Below are 19,538 nucleotides of genomic sequence, written 5' to 3'. Positions count from 1 at the left end.
GAACAGCCTAGAAATTTTTTTTAAATGAAAGCTTACATGTTGCTGTAATAGTTGCTCGTAGTGTTTGTTGTAGCTGTATTGGTCCCAGAATATTTGAAGGACAAGGGGATGAGGTAATATCTTTTATTGGAGTAACTTATATTGGTGAAAGAGACAAGCTTTCTAGCTACACAGAGCTTTTCCTCAAAGACACTGGATGTATGGTTTATTACAACAGTGTGTAACCTACAAAACACCTCCGCCCCCTTGCCCTACCACTGCAGGGGTGTTAATGTGCCACTTCACTTTGAATTGCTAGTCTACACTTGAAATGCTACTGCAACATAGCTGCACCACTGTAGCACTTGAATGTAGACACTACTTACGCTGCGGGGAGGGGTTCTCCCTTTGGCATTAGGTAGTCCACCTCCGCGACAGGCAGTAGCTAGGACAATGGCAGAATTCTTCTGTCAATCTAGTGCTGTCTAAATCGGGTTTAGGTAGGTTTAACTATGCTGATCAGGGGTGTGGATTTTTCACACCTTGACCAACATAGTTAAACCAACCTCATTTTCTAGTGTTGACCAAGCCTTAGAATATGTTTACTTATGCTGAACAATCTGTTCCACCTTGTATTTTAGATGTGGTGCTCTGAGTACCTTTCCCAGACCTGAGGAAGAGCTCCGTGTAAGCTCGAAAGCTTGTCTCTTTTACCAACAGAAGTTGATCCATAAACCTTACCTACCTTGTTGCTGTAATTGATGGCTTTTATCTCCTTATTTGCCAGGAGAAGCTTTCTACGTGTCAGTGATGAATATTACTTAGTCTTGAAAAAATCCATTCACCTATTCATTACATATTCTAATAAGCAAAATGACAAATTCCCCTGGCCTACCTCTTTCCATCTCAGTATTTTCTCTGAGTGTAGGTATCATTTTAGCAAGCATTATCATGAAAATTAAAGTTGTTACTTCATTATTCTGATGCCTTCCTCTCTTTATACATGATATTTTAGATGGATAAACCTTGCAGGGATCAGAAATTAAGGTTTCCAGCAGCTCATCCATGGCATTGAAACGACCATGCACTGGATACTGGAATTACCTGTTGTTCTGAAAGTACTATGGTATCTTTTTACATTAGCTTCCCCCAATAACATCTCTGAAGATGATGAAAGTATACTTATGACACACTCCCACCTGTTTACAAGACAAATAGGGAGGCCATCATCTTTGTGACAGAATGTTTGCTTTGTGATTTTGATAATACGCGGATACCACAATGATGGTTGTATTAAACAGTACAGTACCATGATAGTTCATCTAAAACATACATTTCAATTTATCTGAATAGAAGACTCCTGAAATACTTCAGGAAATAATAATTTGATCGGTCATATCAGGAACAAAAAGTGAGTGTCATATATGAACTATCCATTCATTCTTGTAAAATGTCCTAAATTACAATTGATGAGCTGCTAGTTAACCACAACATCTTGAGCTAGTGGTATTTGACAAACTGATCACATTTACTGTTTTTGGCAATCATACCATACACTGAGAACAAGGACTCAGTTCTTGGTGTACTGTATTAGAGCCTGATCCTGATAATCTTTACTCATGTGAATAGTCGTTGCCCCATAGTAAGTCTCATTGAAGTCAAAGGGATTTCTCTTATGAATAAGGATTTGCAAATCCTTAATTGGTAATCATAGTTAGTGTCATTGGTGGTGGTATATATTCTGTGCATCTTCCTATTTTTAAACTGGAATAAACAGGCACCAAGTAAGTAATTGCTGCATGTATGTTATCAACACCACTAATCCATAGCACAGTTTGACATCAGCCTCTCTGTAGGCATGATCCGGATGTTGCAGGTCAGGACTGAAGAGCACTGGTGTTATACCAATAAAATAAAAACCAGCAGGATCTTATTAAAGGGGAAAAGGCAAAATGCCACATTTATTGTGAATACAGAAAGAATCGTAGTAAGCAGTTAATTATAGCTATAACATTCCATTCAATCTCCTATTTATTCACACATTCATTCATACATACATACACACACACACACACACACAGGTTCTGCAAGGTTGTTATCATAGTTACCAGCCTTAGAGTTGCTCATGCCAAGCCACTGGCCAGGTGGCCTGGACATGAGGAGGGAGCAGGGCCTTATCAGATGCTCATCTGATGCTCCTGGAAGTTGGTTTGCAGAATCAGACCCCAAAGTTCTCACTTTCTAGAGTCCATTTTTATAGGAATTTCTTCCTATGCCATCTATGGGAATTGCTTCATCATGCTGTTGCTGAATCAGTCAGCAGATGGCACATTCCTGACGGCTCTGTGCTGCCAGATGTTATCTTGTTCTTTGTTTCTCCCATTCTTGAGGCTGTTGGGTGGATTCCAGTCTGCCCTCCGGGGGTCCTCTGGTTATTTCCACTTGACGCCTTCTTCAGCCGATGGACACTGGATTCTTAGGCTGGCACCTCCCTGATCATTCAGTTATTAGCCACACCAAGCGTCCATCCACATACATCCTCTATCTCTATTTTAATCACAATTGTTAATACAACAAAAGGGTGGGGAGTCTCTGGGTGCTGTTTCTGTTACAGAGTATTGCTTTGAGTCTCTCTCTGTGTGAATTGCTTTGAGAACAGACTCTGTCTTAGAATGTACTAACGCAATTAGCAGCTTGCAAGTTTCACACATGGAGAGAAACAGTACCAAAAACCAAGAGACCTCTTAATTAGTAATACCCTGGAATTTAAACTATGGGGAGTCAAACTCATTTGTGATTTTTATACAGAACTTCTTTAATATGATCCAACATTGGTAGAGTTGTGTGGCAAAATGTTACCTTACATCTCGTTGTGCTGTAGTATACTTGGCTCTGGGCAGTACTCATAAGGTTGTACTGTATTTTCATGAGCAGACTCATGCATAGTTTTAAAAAGTCCCTAATTTCTTGACTGCCAAGGTGGTTTGCAACCTTGGTAGGTTCAAAGCCACAAACAGGCTTTATTTCACCTTTTTCATGTTGATATATTGGGAGATGCATCATATGCAAACAATTGTACATAACTATTTGTGACCACTACATTTTAGAACGTAAAAGAAATCTTTTTAAAAAGTTACTTACTGACTGCAGTTCTTGTGTGGCCTAAAGCAGGGGAGTGGGAGCTGGGACTTGCAGGCTGTGCAACTGATTGAGAGGTAGGTGACTCATCTGTGTGTCAGTTTACTACGCTGTAAAATAGGTTCCCTGATCAACAGCGATGTTCTGAAGCTTAATTATTGTAAATTGCTTTGAGATCATGTAATGAAAGGTGTCTCTAAATGTAGATTATTTTGCTTGTCCCATTTGAGTTGGAGGAGAACGCAGACATGATTAACAGTCTGTTCATAGTTATGCTAAGTCATTCTGTAGTAAGCTTCATGTTTGGATTAGGTTGTAACTTAAACTTGAAAGCAACATCAGGCAGTGAAATCTAGAACTTTGAAAATAACCTTTTTCCCCCCTTGGGGAAAGGGTAGGATGGGCTATTGGGTTTTGTTTAATTTACAGGTTGATTGTGAACATGTGAATATGTTATAATGCTAGCATGTTTTTGTTCAGTCATTTATGCACATTGGTCCCATGTACTGATCTATGATCATCTAAGATTTGATCTAACTTTCTATTTTCTGTTGCGTTTATAGCAGTTCTGTTTCCTGTATCGTGTTGTAGGGCAGGGTTTCTCAACCTGTGGCTTGGGACCCAAAATTGGGTCGCTAGAATGTTTCAAAGGGTCATGTGGCAGTTCCTGTGGCTCCTGTCCCAAAGTGCTGACTGGGCTTGACTCCCTGCTCCCGACACTGCAACTTTGGGGTCCCAGTGCCACTCAGGTTTGGCCCAGCCATCATGATGACAGGAATCTGGGTAAGCCAAATTTGAGTTAGTGTCACTGCACCCCATGAGCCAAGTCACAACTCCACTCTCTCAAATTTGGTCCAGTTAGGGGGGCAGGGCCAAACTTGAGTGGTGCTGCCACCCTGGAGGTACCAGTGCCCAGATCAGAGAGCCAAGCCTAGCCAGTCCTATAGTGCAGGAGCCACCGATTTGGGCTAAGTGGTGGGCAGGATCCGATTTAAAAAACACCCAGGGCCTCCACCCCCAGACTATTTACTGGGTTGCGACAGGCCATACACATTTACAAATGGGTCTTGAGCCCCAAAAGGTTGAGAACTGCTGTTGTGTAGAGTGTCCTTCAGAGTAAAGCCTACTGTCTTCCCTTAAATCCTTTTCTGAAAATGAGTCTCCAATAAGGCAGCACAGCATATGGCTGTGGAACATCCCTGCCACCTTACCTTTCCATGTTTGTTTTCACCGGTGTACAGTGCTTTCCCTAAAATGATAAATTCTGTCAGAAGAAAACCTATATCGTCTAGTTTTTTTTCTAGAGAACCTTTCCAATGAGTTGTACTTCATATAATCAAGACTGTGCATTTATTATTTATTTCTGGGGGTGCCAAAGTGTGTTAGGCACTGTACAATAGTAAAGTAAGCCCCATTTCTTACCCTGAACAGCATATAGTGAAACAGCTTATTTTTATGCATACTTACCAACATATGGCCTGATTCTGCTCCCATGACTTCTGTGGATAAGTGGATTAGACCTGTAACTGAGAGCTTGAGTCTTTCCTTAATTTAAAAAAAAAAAAAAAAAGATGTTTAGGGCCCATAAAGGTGCTAGAGTGGCAGATATGACGTATTTTCCAGACAACAAGTATGGTGTAGACAGCAATAATGTACTCTTTCTCAGACAGGTCTGTGACTCCTCTTTGATCTGGAAATGCCACTTCTAGGAGTCAAAGGGCTAATTTGGTGGCCCAGTCTTTTCTTGGCTACTTTGCTGAGACTTGAGGAATGTGAGGTCTGTACTATGCTAGCTTTTGTTTTGTATTGTGGACTACTTTGGAGGTTTTTTTAATGGTCGTGCCTGGAAACTCCAGTCAAGGTCAAGAACCCATTATACTGAGCGCTTTGTAAACACATAGTAAGACAGTCCCTGCCCTGAAGAGCATGAGTCTAGTTTAAGACCAGATATAAATAGAGGGACTGGAGGAAGGAGAATGAGGGTTATGGTGAGGCCAACACCAGGTTTAATAAATTCGTCATGTGCACAGCTAAATGGCTTCAGTTATTTTTAGTTTTAAAATATTAAAGAAAAACTAACCCCCACTGGCCTCTTGCTTCATTATTATTAGTTAACTTAGACAAGGTAGAAGTTGGGTCTTGAAGGATTTGAAACAGGCGTGAATAGTTGCTTTTTGGACTAATTAAGGGAAAGCATTCCATGTGGTATTACTGAAACTTGGTGGGATGATTCCCATGACTGGAATGATAAAATCAATGGCTGTAACCTATTTAGGAAGGAGGGAGAGTGGTTGTGTTGAAAATGGCATTATCTGTTTCTGAGTCACCAACAACTTGGAGAAAATGATTTTGAATGCTTATAGATCAGTAGCCTAACAGATAAGGCATATGATGGGGTATTACGTGTTGTCTGCTACAGACCACACTAGGGAAGAGGATGACTGTGTGGTGCACCTATATAATGTATAGGAAAAAAGCTGTGTGATCATGGGATACTTCAATTTGAGTGATATATGCTGGAGATCTCATGCTGCCAGTACTAAAACATTCTTGGAATTTCTAAATATTATAGATGACCATTTCCTACCTTAAAGTGTTGCATCCAGCATGGGGGAATTCTATATTAAACTTCGTCTTGACAGATAAAGATGACCTGATCACAGAACTAAAAATTAATGGTAACTTAGGTATAGGTGATCATGACTGACTTAGAATCATAGAATATCAGGGTTGGAAGGGACCTCAGGAGGTCATCTAGTCCAACCCCCTGCTCAAAGCAGGACCAATCCCCAATTAAATCATCCCAGCCAGGGCTTTGTCAAGTCTGACCTTAAAAACTTCTAAGGAAGGAGATTCTACCACCTCCCTAGGTAACGCATTCCAGTGTTTCACCACCCTCCTAGTGAAAAATTTTTTCCTAATATCCAACCTAAACCTCCCCCACTGCAACTTGAGACCATTACTCCTTGTCCTGTCCTCTTCTACCACTGAGAATAGTCTAGAACCATCCTCTCTGGAACCACCTCTCAGGTAGTTGAAAGCAGCTATCAAATCCCCCCTCATTCTTCTCTTCCACAGACTAAACAATCCCAGTTCCTTCAGCCTCTCCTCATAAGTCATGTGTTCCAGACCCCTAATCATTTTTTTTGCCCTTTGCTGGACTCTCTCCAATTTATCCACATCCTTCTTGTAGTGTGGGGCCCAAAACTGGACACAGTACTCCAGATGAGGCCTCACCAATGTCGAATAGAGGGGGACGATCACGTCCCTCAATCTGCTCGCTATGCCCCTACTTATACATCCCAAAATGCCATTGGCCTTCTTGGCAACAAGGGCACACTGCTAACTCATATCCAGCTTCTCGTCCACTGTCACCCCTAGGTCCTTTTCTGCAGAACTGCTGCCTAGCCATTCGGTCCCTAGTCTGTAGCTGTGCATTGGGTTCTTCCATCCTAAGTGCAGGACCCTGCACTTATCCTTATTGAACCTCATCAGATTTCTTTTGGCCCAATCCTCCAATTTGTCTAGGTCCCTGTGTATCCTAGCCCTGCCCTCCAGCATATCTACCACTCCTCCCAGTTTAGTATCATCCGCAAATTTGCTGAGAGTGCAATCCACACCATCCTCCAGCTCATTTATGAAGATATTGAACAAAACCGGCCCCAGGACCGACCCCTGGGGCACTCCACTTGACACCGGCTGCCAACTAGACATGGAGCCATTGATCACTACCTGTTGAGCCCGACAATCTAGCCAACATTCTACCCACCTTATAGTGCATTCATCCAGCCCATACTTCTTTAACTTGCTGACAAGAATACTGTGGGAGACCGTGTCAAAAGCTTTGCTAAAGTCAAGAAACAATACATCCACTGCTTTCCCTTCATCCACAGAACCAGTAATCTCATCATAGAAGGCGATTAGATTAGTCAGGCATGACCTTCCCTTGGTGAATCCATGCTGACTGTTCTTGATCACTTTCCTCTCATGTAAGTGCTTCAGGATTGATTCTTTGAGGACCTGCTCCATGATTTTTCCAGGGACTTAGGTGAGGCTGACTGGCCTGTAGTTCCCAGGATCCTCCTTCTTCCCTCTTTTAAAGAATGGCACTACATTAGCCTTTTTCTAGTCATCTGGGACTTCCCCCGTTCGCCACGAGTTTTCAAAGATAATGGCCAATGGCTCTGCAATCACAGCCGCCAGTTCCTTTAGCACTCTCGGATGCAACTCGTCCGGCCCCATGGACTTGTGCACGTCCAGCTTTTCTAAATAGTCCCTAACCACCTCTTTCTCCACAGAGGGCTTGCCATCTATTCCCCATGTTGTGATGCCCAGCGCAGCAGTCTGGGAGCTGACCTTGTTCGTAAAGACAGAGGCAAAAAAAGCATTGAGTACATTAGCTTTTTCCACATCCTCTGTCACTAGGTTGCCTCCCTCATTCATTAAGGGGCCCACACTTTCCTTGGCTTTCTTCTTGTTGCCAACATACTTGAAGAAACCCTTCTTGTTACTCTTGACATCTCTCGCTAGCTGCAGCTCCAGGTGCGATTTGGCCCTCCTGATTTCATTCCTACATGCCCGAACAATATTTTTATACTCTTCCCTGGTCATATGTCCAACCTTCCACTTCTTGTAAGCTTCTTTTTTATGTTTAAGATCCGCTAGGATTTCACTGTTAAGCCAAGCTGTTCGCCTGCCATATTTACTATTCTTTCGACACATCGGGATGGTTTGTTCCTGTAACCTCAACAGGGATTCCTTGAAATACAGCCAGCTGTCCTGGACTCCTTTCCCCTTCATGTTAGTCCCCCAGGGGATCCTACCCATCCGTTCCCTGAGGGAGTCGAAGTCTGCTTTCCTGAAGTCCAGGGTCCGTATCCTGCTGCTTACCTTTCTTCCCTGTGTCAGGATCCTGAACTCAACCAACTCATAGTCACTGCCTCCCAGATTCCCATCCACTTTTGCTTCCCCCACTAATTCTTCCCGGTTTGTGAGCAGCAGGTCAAGAAAAGCTCTCCCCCCCAGTTGGCTCCTCTAGCACTTGCACCAGGAAATTGTCCCCTACGCTTTCCAAAAACTTCCTGGATTGTCTATGCAGGGATTGTCTATGCAGAGACTTAATCACATTTATAATGTGCAAGCAGAATAAAGACTAGAACAGTGATATATATCCTTTTATATATATATACTTGATGCTTTAAAATGGCCAATTTCACAAATCTGAAAAGAATTGAGCCAAATCAGCTGGGAGGAAGAATTGAATCAGAATGATTGAGAATTGTTTAAGAACACTTTACTAGATGACCAAAAAGCCACAGTCCAGCAATCAAGAAAGAATGCCATATTGGTTTAAAAAAACCTGCCCCGATTTAGAGGGAAGTGAAGGCAGCTAAAAAATTAAAATAAAAATTAATATAAATCAGAAACTGGGAATTGTAGAAAATTGATAAGGGGAGCAAAGATAAATTTGTGTTCAGTAAAGTAAGGACAACGAGGAAGAGTTTTTAAAATAGGTTAGGAACAAAAAGAATCCTGACAATGGTATTAGCCTACTACCGGATGGAAATGGTAGAATTATCCATAATGCAGAAAAGGCAGAAGTGTTCAATAAATATTTCTGTTTTTGGGGGAGGGGAGATAGATTTGAGGGTGACCTGGTAAGATACAAGAATAGTAGTTTATGTAGGGACCAAGAAATTTGGACAAGAGGCCTGAAACTGAAGCAGTGCTAGAAGGTGGGGATGACCTGATCAGAACAGGTCAGGAACAGTATGTTAATAGGAACATTATGAATAGACTAGAGATGACAGGCAGGCCACAGACAAGAAGTCAAGACAAGAATTAAGAGGTGGGAAAAGTTTTAGTGATGCAGACAGAAAAGGCTGGATCTTTGCAATGTTATGGAGGAAGAAGTGGCAAGATTTGGGAATGGGTCTAGAGAGGTCCTAGTTGGAGATGACATCTAGGCCTGAGTAACTGGGAGCGTAATGGTGTTACAAACAGTCCCTGAGAAAGAGAGAGGCCTTGAGAGTAGTAACTGCCTACACTGTGATCTGTGAGGCTAATGAAGACACCGTGACTCTAATCAAGTTCAGACATACATTTACTGGTGGTGCCAACAGTCTAGTAGATAAGAGCAAGCTGCTTTGCCACTCCTAGGTGTGGGAGGAAGTAAGAGATTCTAGAGTGGCGCAGATAGACAGAAGTGTTACCAATGATTGACTATTTTCAGTTTCCCCATCTTCTTGTGAAATCCAAAACAATGACATTGTGAAGGGACAGAGCTTCAGATTTTGCTTCATTTTTTGCTACTGAATTGTATATTTCAGTTCCAAGCTCAGTGTCCAGCAACAGAGAGAGGCACCCATCTGTAAAACAAATTCTGGGTACTGTCCTGACATGAAAGATGAATCACCTTGTTCACAGGCATGAGGAAAAAGAGCAGTGCTGTTGGGTTTCTTCCAGAGTGTAGAAAGAAGAAAATCAGTCTGACTAGTTAATTTTCTTCTGGGTTTCTTGACTTCTTGTTTTTCAAAACTTGTTTTTGAAAACAAGCCCATGCTCCTTTGAATGAAGTACATAGAATTAATAGTTAAAAATATACTCCAACTTCCCCAATAAAAATAGACTGTTTCTTTCTGAAAGAGAATTAATTTTATTCTTTTAATCTGTTAAAACTTGGAATATGCTTGGGTGACTTGGTTGCCCATGGAGCCTTAATTTGCCCCTCTTGTCTATCAGCAATATGTTAGTCTTTAATTCAGTGGTCCTCAAACTTTTTACCTCGTGCCTCCCCCTCCTTCACCCTGTCAGCTCCCCTCTCCCTCCAAGCCAGAGTCGGGGGAGGAGGGTTGTGGCTCCAGGCATGGGGAATGCAGATAGGCTAAAGGGGCTGGCCAGGCGGGGCAATGTGGACAGGGTAAGGGAGCCGTCAGGCAGGGCCACAGCGGGGCACTCCCTCCCTGCACTCCCATGGGGATTGGCCTGGGTCCCAGCTGCACCCCCCCCAACGCTCCTCCACACCCCCTGGGGGGTACATCCCACAGTTTGAGGACCTCTGCTTTAATTACACAATCACAGACTATTTTTCCACTGGTTCCCTTCCTCAGCCTGTTCTTTCCAGACAGCTCACTGACAACTGTTCCCTCTCTTGCAAGACCTTTTAACTGTTTAGTGTCCTTTTATCTTAGCCTCCAGCCTTAGCAAAACAGTTGTGTAATTTTTGCTGGAATGTGGAATTAGTATTGTTTCTTAACTTCCTGACTGTGTGCTCGGTGGTGGTTTATCTGGACCCATTGTATTACCTTCCTGCTTGCTTCGTAACATCCCTGCTAGTAAACTAAACCACCCGTACATACAGTACGCAAACAAATGTGCCAAGGTGCCACAAGTACTCCTTTTCTTTATTCTGATGTATAGACATACATAAACATTTCACATGACCTGGTCACAAATTAGTATTCATAAACTAATATGAATCAGCTTTTTGTCCTTCATACCTAATTCATTACCTGAGCACGACTCCTCCGATGCACTGAATGAGGTTGGGGTCCTGCCTGTGGTAAAAACAATATGTGATCATGTAATTAAAGACCATATCATAATGCATACACACAATGTGTCTGAATTGAGGCTGTATGGGCAACTTTAATTCAGCATTTCCTAACTTTTCAGTGTTTGACGTTGCAACCATAATGTTCTTTTTAAAGTAGCTTTCTTGTATGTAATATTATATGGTATAAAATTAATCTGCACAACATCCCTGCAGTGTTTTTTCACCTTTAAGTTAATGAAACATAACACTGTGCTTTAGCATAGCTTTTGTCAGGGAATATTTAATTAGTGCTTGATCCTATTCTTGTGCATATCTAATCATAAGTGTAAATTTTGGCCTTGAGACCAAGAAACACAGTTTTCTTTCCACAAAGTCACCTGCCCCTTCACAGACCAGGAGAGTTAATTACAACAGCAGCGACACTGAAACCCAAGTAAATGCATGCAGACTTATGTTATGTCTACACTTGAACCACTACAGCAGCGCAGGAGGGGTTCTACTGTTGGTGTGGGTAATCCACCTCCCTGAGGTGGTAGCGAGGTCAGCAAAAGGTTAGAGAGGTTAGATCAGCATAGTTATGTCTCTCAGGAGTGTGGATTTTTCACACCCCTTAAAGAAGTAGCTATACAAATGTAGGTTCCTAGTGTAGACCAGCCCTCACCTTATCACTTAGGTTACCAAAACAACAAGTATAAAATTAAGCAACAATGAGTTTTCCAGTAAAATTCACCAAACAACTGATAAACCTGTAATCAGTTACCAGGAATATAAAGCCCTATTCACAAAGGCATCATGTTAAAATGTGTTCAGATTTAGTTTTTGCAATTTGTCGCATTGTGTACTAAACTTTGTTTTTGGTAACCCTTTGGGAAACAGCTCAGAAATGCTTTGTAATGTACAGTGTCTTGGGGGCAAAGTTGAGTAATATCTTACGACTGTTTCTACTGTTTACTTTGACCAGCATTGCATTATTGGACTTATTCTCTCTCCCACCACCCTCTCCAGTCTTCTGAAATGTAATTTAGTTCATTTCTAATAAATGCAGCCACTTTACATGGATTCATTTCTCTATACATGTGATAGTTCAGGTTCACAGTTAATTCAGATAAACCGGGCTGAATATATGCAAAATATTGCACAGTTGATAGTTACCTCTGAACTAACTCTCTCCCCCCACCCCCCAAGGGGAGCTAACATTTGCTACCATCACACTGTTCTCTCTGCTTGTGACACCCCTTCTCCCACTCTGCCTGGACCTTGTCTATTTAGACCGTAAGCTTTTAGGAGCAGGGACTGTTTAGGGGCATTACTGTGCCTAGCGTAATGGGATCCATTTTTGGATGATCCTTAGGCATACTGTAATAAACATGGTTAACTGAGTAAGTATGTACATTTTAACATTGGATCATACTAAATTTCAGTTTTCCTCATTTGGATTCTCTGCAAATACTTACCTGGGAGGACAGACTGAGTCGTGTAAAGCTCTGTCTTAATAACATACAGTGTAATTGATTTTAAATGATATACAAAAGAACTGAGGTTGAAGATACATTACAGTGGGAGCAATTATCTGCAAAATGTATTAACTACTTTTAAACTTTCCTTTTCTTATCATGACTTGACAGTTGTAGTTTGGCAGGGCTTTTGGAGCTGGGCATATTTTGAAACTCTTGGACTCTGTGCTGAACAGTTTGTTCTGGTCTAAACTAGTAGTTAGACAATGTTCTGCATCATTTAAAATTCACACCCATTTTCAGCAGTAGTTAAATTTCCTAATGTAGACACAGCTCACAGTGTGAGGGTGACTCAGCATAAAACATGCCGTTTTCCTGCAAGATAGTTGGAAGTAGATGGGTCAGGATAGGATCATCTGGGAGATGGAGTATTACATGTGGGTCTCCTTGTCTAAATGAACATTTTAGTTCATGGCAAGCTTGGGGTATGATTCTACTTTGCACTTGTGTTCTAAGGGCTTACTGTCTGTGTGGACCCTGCTGATATACATTAACAGTTTATAAATGCAGTTTGCTCTAGTCCTCTTTGAGACCGGGCTAGGGCCTGGTCTACACTTAAAAGTTCAGTCAACAGAACTATGGTGCTTAAGGGTGTGAAAATACATACATTTTTGTTAGACTTGTAAGTAAATGTGGCTTAACTCTTATTAAATATAATATAATTTCCCTAACATAACATGTTGTGCTTTTCTTCTATTTCCACGTATTTACCCAAGTAAAATGAAATTAGTACTACAGCTGTGTACAGGCACTCGTGCTGTTTCCTATCTGTCCTGGTTAAGACATTTTGGAGTTTTCAGCCAAAATTTAGCCCTTCGGTTCAGACTGAGCCTTGGACCCACCTCCTCTCGAAGTAGTGTCTAAATACAGATGGTCGAAGGCTGAATAACTCAGCTCCACCCAAGGTGGAGCCAAGGCATCCCTGACTGTCATCAACAATTAAGAATTCAAACAAAGATGCATTCCATGCAACAATTCTATTGCTGTAATGATGCAGTATGTATTTCAGTTAACTTTACATGCAACCTGCTAGAATTAACCTCTCAGGGGTATTTAAATCTCTCCTTACACCCTGTAACTATATTTACCCACTTCACTTTCTCTTCTCTCCCTTTTCCCATGCTGTTCTTACCCAACCGTAAACTACTCACTTAAGAAACTCAACGAATTACAAAAACAAATATAGAGGGTAAATAGTCAACATAATCACATTGTTTTAATAATCCTTTTTATTATTTACATGGTGCTTGTCATTCTAGGAGGTTAGTTTGCCTCTTACTGTTACGTATTCATTGCTCTACCCCACCTCCAATGTCATTTTTAAAGTAAACAGAAGCAATTACATCGGGGGAAAAAAATGAAGTTTCTTTCCTGGGATATAGTAATAACTGTGGAAGAATAGGTTAGTAGAGAACATTTGACAATGATTGTGAAAATCACAGCCCAACATTGTTAAACACAGCAATAGTAACCAATTACATTTTTCTCCTCTTTTCTCCTCTTCTCAGGTATATGTATCATGTTTTGACCAAAAATACCACAGTAACAGATCACAACCGCAATCTGTTAGTGGAGACTATTCGTTCTATAACTGAGATCCTTATATGGGGAGATCAGAATGACAGCTCCGTGTTTGAGTAAGTGCTTTACAGCTTCACTGTTTATTAAAAAAAAAACAACAACAAAATGTAAACAATTAAATCAAAATTGTTGATCAGCTGATATGGGCGGGGTTGGCATTTGTAGATTGAGATGAATGGTGAAGCTTGCACTATGGTTCCGACCAAATGTGTGCTAGCTATAATTCAGCTGTCCATAGAGGTTAGCTTTCCTACTGTGCAAGTCATCAGCTACTTTAAGGAAGTTTCTTAATTGAAACTTGAGCAAACTATTTTTGGTAGAGTTCCTAACACACTTCAATGTAGAGGGGGAAGAGGAATTGCATACAGAGAGGGTGGCACTTAGACAACTTAGATGCTCTTAAAACAACTTTACAAAGGGGTGTGTGCATATAACTGGTATTACTAGAAAGGTAACATAACCTCTCATCCTACTGAGGATTGGTATGTTAGAGGAAACAATCATTTATTTAAAAAATTCTGACCAATTCAAAGCTGCTTCATTGTACCATTTTGATGTTCATATGCCATGGTAAGCTTTGGAAGAAAATATGATGTAGTAAACTTTTTAAGGTCTACAGAGTAGTAGGTTTATAGGGTCATTCTAAATGTAATAACACACCTTTCTTTCTGATTTCCCACCCCCTCCCCTATGACGACAAAATACAGTAGAAGACAAGCTGACACTTTTAGTGGATTTTTTTTTTAAGCTCTAGGAAATTTCAGTAAAATATTTCCACTCAAAGACCCTTTCCTACAAAACTGCTTTCATGAGTTCGTAGGGTAAGGAAGCCTACTTTTCTGTTCAGTTGGACATTACATGTCTGACTAGCCCTTAGATTTTTATCCCTTTTGTTTATTAATTTGAATGCTCTTCAAACATCCTGGTTCGTTTAACTTTTGACAGAGAGGCACTTCTTGTCAGTGAATGGATGCAATATTACAAAACTATACAATATGAAAGTTGTCAAACTTATAAAAAATAAGCCTCCAAGTCAAACCAACAGTTCATCCTTTTTTAAAAAAATAATGAATGAATCAGTAATGCTTTTACATTATCTTCTAGCTTTTTCTTAGAGAAGAACATGTTTGTTTTCTTCTTGAATATCCTGCGTCAGAAATCTGGTCGTTATGTATGTGTACAGCTGCTGCAGACCTTGAACATCCTCTTTGAGAATATTAGTCACGAGACATCACTCTGTAAGGACACATTTCTTATTAAACATTTGTTCTCATTATTAAACAAATCAAAGCTTCAGCACACAATGTAATTGCTCTTTTCATTTTATTAACTCTAAAAGCTAATGTACAAGAATGTTTTTAGGACTCAAGTCATCTAACTACCTCTGTGAGATCATTAATTCTTTTTAATTAAACAGCATTGAATTTCCAATGCAACTCCACTCTAAAGTGGTTGTTCATAAGTTTCCAGTAGTGTAAAAAACCCTTTGGGTTGTACTGTTGAAAGCAAATAGTAAAAAATTTGAAAAGATTTAATATGTGGTCTTTTTAAAGGGCTATTTAAAATGTGAACATTGTATTGAGTATGTTCTAGATTATAAATCTTCTACTCAAATGAGGAATTTAAAAACCAACAACCATAGAAAATCACTGGTTAATTAGGGTCTCAAATGTATGTACTTAACTGTTGCAGAACTAGCAGTGGAAGCATACACCTGCTAGCAAAGCCTTTTGCTGTAGCTGTTCTGTGATCAGAGGCGTTGGCATCCAAACAAAACACCATGTTAATTTTAAGGTCCTTTAGAAACATATGAAGGGAGAAAAAATAAATTGTTGCTAAATAAGAGAAACAAAATTGGCCAGGACAGCATCCATGCGTAAGCTTTTGAGGGTAAATAATATGGAGGGGAAAATGCTATTTAAAATAAATACTTGATTTGTAATGCCTAAGATTTGATCACCAGCTACAGCATGCTTACAGAAGAAATGTAATATAGACAAGTGTATTCAGTTCTCATTATAATCCTATCTTTGGGAGCCAAGCCTTTTGCAAGAAGTTAATGAGCATTACTTCTATATATTACTGCTAATTGAAGTAGTCATTTGCATTGTTCAACCTAAAAATAGGGGTATTTAGTTGTCAAATGGAGACTTAATTACTGCTAGGTTGTGCTTATGAAGCACTTTTCATTGTCAGGCACTTTATATATAAGAAAAAATAAAATTAGGCTTCAAAGGATTTAATTTGTATTGCTAAGTGTCAGTAAACCTTGATTTTACTGTACACCCCTGCATGCCCCTTCCTCCCCGGCCCCCCAACAGCCCCAAAACAAAACCCATTTCCATTGATGGTGATCAAAATTTATGGAGGCAAAATAAGGAAAAATGCTGCTTGAAAACTTAGTTTGATTTAAGGATATCTACTTCATGTGTTTTGAAACATGATGTTGACAATTTGTGTTTTAGCGGTTATGAAACCTTAACTTTTTAAGCTGTCTACTATCATTAAATTGTCTGATTCCTCCCCACCCCATCCTCCATAATTTCCTGCAAGTGTGAAAATTTAAATCGATGAAAACAAAAAAAATTTCATAACCTGTTTTCACAACTATGAAAATTGAAAATGATAAACGTTTTTCAAAAATAAACCTTGATGTTATCCATTAAAATTTTAAAGAAATATTAAATTCTATGAAGCCTGTATATAACCTATTCCATAATTTTTCCTTTGTGGTGATTTGTGATATGGTTTTATATTTCAGATTATTTGCTCTCTAATAACTATGTAAATTCTATCATTGTCCACAAATTTGACTTTTCTGATGAGGAGATCATGGCATATTATATCTCATTTCTGAAAACACTTTCCCTGAAACTCAACAATCACACTGTACACTTTTTTTACAATGAGGTAAGTGGCTGGAAAAATTTACAGTAAAAAGCCTTACTAACTAGTGTGTGAAATGAGTTTAAGGCCAAAACTTTGGTGCATCCCAGAAAGACTTGTCTCACCCCTGAGCCTTAGCATTTCTCTATCTCAGCTCAAGCTTCTTTCGAGGACTGCTCCTTCTCCATTGTCTTGCAGTTTAATATTACTTATATTGTAGTAGCAATGTGCCCGAGTAAAAATCTCAATCAGGTTTTGTGTGTTGTAGCAAGTGTGTGGGGAAATCTTTTTGTGCTATGAAATGTCTGTCTTGTGTATTTCCCACTCTTCATACTGGTCTTAATTAAATTATTAACATGTTAAAAGCTTTATACTGTTTGCACAGGCAATAATTAGAGTGCAATGTCTGTTTTCTGTAATAAAAAGTCTAAATTCCCACTCTTAACTCCATTAGCATATAATATCTTGGCACGCTATTAGTGTGTATCATTTAAAAAAAAATAGTGAAGGTGAGATTTTAAATATTTAATGTGTAGTTTTTCAGCAAAGTCCACAAAGCATTTTCTTTGGTAGTCCAAAACTGATTAACAGTAGAGGATAACCTCATCTAATCCCAGCCCACAACCAGCTTTCTTGATTAAATACTACAACCGCTGAAATGAAGGTCTGCTCTACACTTTAAACATAGGTACAGTGCTCGGGGGGGGGGGGGGATCCACACCCCTGAATGCTGTAGCTCTACCAGCCTAACCTTTGGTGTAGGCATGATTAGACTGACTGACCCCAATGTTTCAGTCAACGTAGCTGCCATCGCTTGGGAAGGTGGAGTCCCATCACTGTAGCCTGAGTCTACGCTACAGCGGCATTCGCTTTGGAGCTGTTGCTGTGCCGCTGTGGTGCCCCTAGTGTAGACATTGCCCAAGTATAAATACACTGCAACATGGATGGCAGAAGCTAATGTTCTTACTGATTCGGTCAGTGTTCTGCCTTTTTGTTGTAATAACATCAAACTGAAATAGTTAACTTTGTAAATCACTGCTTTAAAAAATTAAAAAGCTTTTAAAATATTGCATAGCGAGATCTCCATTAAAAAGAATTTAATATAATCTAAGTGCAAAAGAGTATCCAAATTTACAGAAATTTGTCATTGGCATTTTGCATGTGTATATTAAAACAAACTACTTCATTGCATCCGATGAAGTGAGCTGTAGCTCACGAAAGCTCATGCTCAAATAAATTGGTTAGTCTCTAAGGTGCCACAAGTACTCCTTTTCTTTTTGCGAATACAGACTAACACGGCTGTTACTCTGAATACTTCATGGATCTTAGTAAATATTGATGTTTTGATCTGTCAGCTGCTATATTTGAATTATAAATGCCCACAGAACTTGGGATTGCAACATAAAGTGCAACATAACTTCAAACTTAAGTTAGTTCAGAATTCTGATGTTTCAAATGTAGTGATTACTCATAGAACCTAAAAAGAAAAGGAGGACTTGTGTCACCTTAGAGGCTAACACATTTAGTCGAGCATAAGCTTTCATGAGCTACAGCTCACTTCAACTTCATCGGATGCATCCAGTGAAGTGAGCTGTAGCTCACGAAAGCTTATGCTCGACTAAATTTGTTAGCCTCTAAGGTGCCACAAGTCCTCCTTTTCTTTTTGCGGATACAGACTAACACGGCTGCTACTCTGAAACCTGTCACAGAACCTAGAGTTTTGTCTATTTACTACAGTACTTTATTCAACTGTAAACCTGTTATCTTAAAGCCCTAATTCAGCATTTGAATCCACGCAGACACATCCCATATGAAGTCAGTGGGGATCAGCATGAGCAAACACACCCACCTATTTTGGTTCAGTTGCATGTCTAGGAGGTGGTTGGTTTTTTTTGTTTTGTTTTGTTTTTTTATGTAACCTTAGTCTTATTTTTCTCTCTCTCTCCACATAATAGTTATTGCCAGAAGAGGGCATCAAAGCTGTTTTAAAAAGTACAGAGATGATGTTGTGTGAAATATATGAAACTTTTGTTAATATATGCTTCCTGTAATAAACTCATTTACCTGCAAACCTAATAGGTGTTTGAAACTCTCAGATTTTGTTTTAAAAAGGATTAAGATTGACTACATCTGCATGCCTTTCTAGAACTATGCAATAGGTTAGATTTCTCCCTCCCTCCTGCCTGGTTACCTTTGTCGGGTAACTTTTGCCATGCAAAATCCTAACAAAGTATTGAATGTTTGACAGGATAGTACATAATGCCTGCTGTATTTTTATTTCAGCACACAAATGATTTTGCCTTGTATACGGAGGCTATTAAATTTTTTAACCACCCAGAGAGCATGGTCAGAATTGCTGTCAGGACTATAACTTTAAATGTCTACAAAGGTAAGTTTTTAGTGTATCAGACTAGTACACCTAATACTTTGTGTAGCTAAAGTAAAATGTTAAGAATTACAAACAATCCATATTAACCAGGCATAGCTTCTGATCTATGCAAGGTTGAATTAATTGTAAGCATGTTACTTAACATGCATGTGTTAACAAACATACATGTGTTAAATATAGACTTTTTCTTAATCTTTAAAGAAGACAACTCTAAAGCCAAAGTGTGTTTGTAAACATCCGTGTATTGTCCTTGATAAAGAAAAGGGTGCCAACACAATATAAAATACACAAGGAAGTTCACCTCAACTGCCACTAGAGGTCCTAATCTGGCCATTTAAAATATTAGTTTCTTGTTCAGGATATCAGTTTCCACATATTGAATGTTTATAATAAGAGAAACAGTAATTTGTGGCAGAAATCAACATATATAGTTCCTTAATTTTTTTTGTTATAACTGCAATTCTGGAATTTGGTAGTCCACTCATCAGTGGAGAAA

The 19,538-nt window shown here is 39.7% G+C and overlaps 1 protein-coding gene across 16 annotated transcripts in view; it reads left to right on the top strand.

Annotated features, from left to right (window-relative positions):
* CLEC16A (C-type lectin domain containing 16A) overlaps positions 1-19,538 on the top strand; it is a 188,109-nt gene that overhangs the window by 1,662 nt on the left and 166,909 nt on the right. For 13 of the 16 annotated variants that reach the window (XR_012161151.2, XR_013636404.1, XM_073362442.2 and 10 more), the window contains exons 2-5: positions 13,695-13,823; positions 14,872-15,005; positions 16,529-16,677; positions 18,937-19,042. Coding sequence is in view for 14 of the 16 variants with exons in the window: in XM_073362442.2 (XP_073218543.1) it covers positions 13,695-13,823; positions 14,872-15,005; positions 16,529-16,677; positions 18,937-19,042 (518 nt within the window). In the remaining 2 variants the exon portion in view is untranslated. Of the gene's footprint in view, positions 1-994; positions 1,106-1,154; positions 1,391-13,694; positions 13,824-14,871; positions 15,006-16,528; positions 16,678-18,936; positions 19,043-19,538 lie in introns of those variants that run through there. The other 3 variants (XM_073362443.2, XM_073362444.2, XM_073362451.2) reach the window with 3 other exon arrangements.

Source organism: Lepidochelys kempii, chromosome 10, assembly GCF_965140285.1.
Source record: "Lepidochelys kempii isolate rLepKem1 chromosome 10, rLepKem1.hap1, whole genome shotgun sequence".
In the NCBI taxonomy this organism is placed as follows: Eukaryota; Metazoa; Chordata; order Testudines; family Cheloniidae; genus Lepidochelys; species Lepidochelys kempii.
Note: the sequence above shows the minus strand (reverse complement) of the source record. Positions and strands in the feature narration are given on the sequence as shown.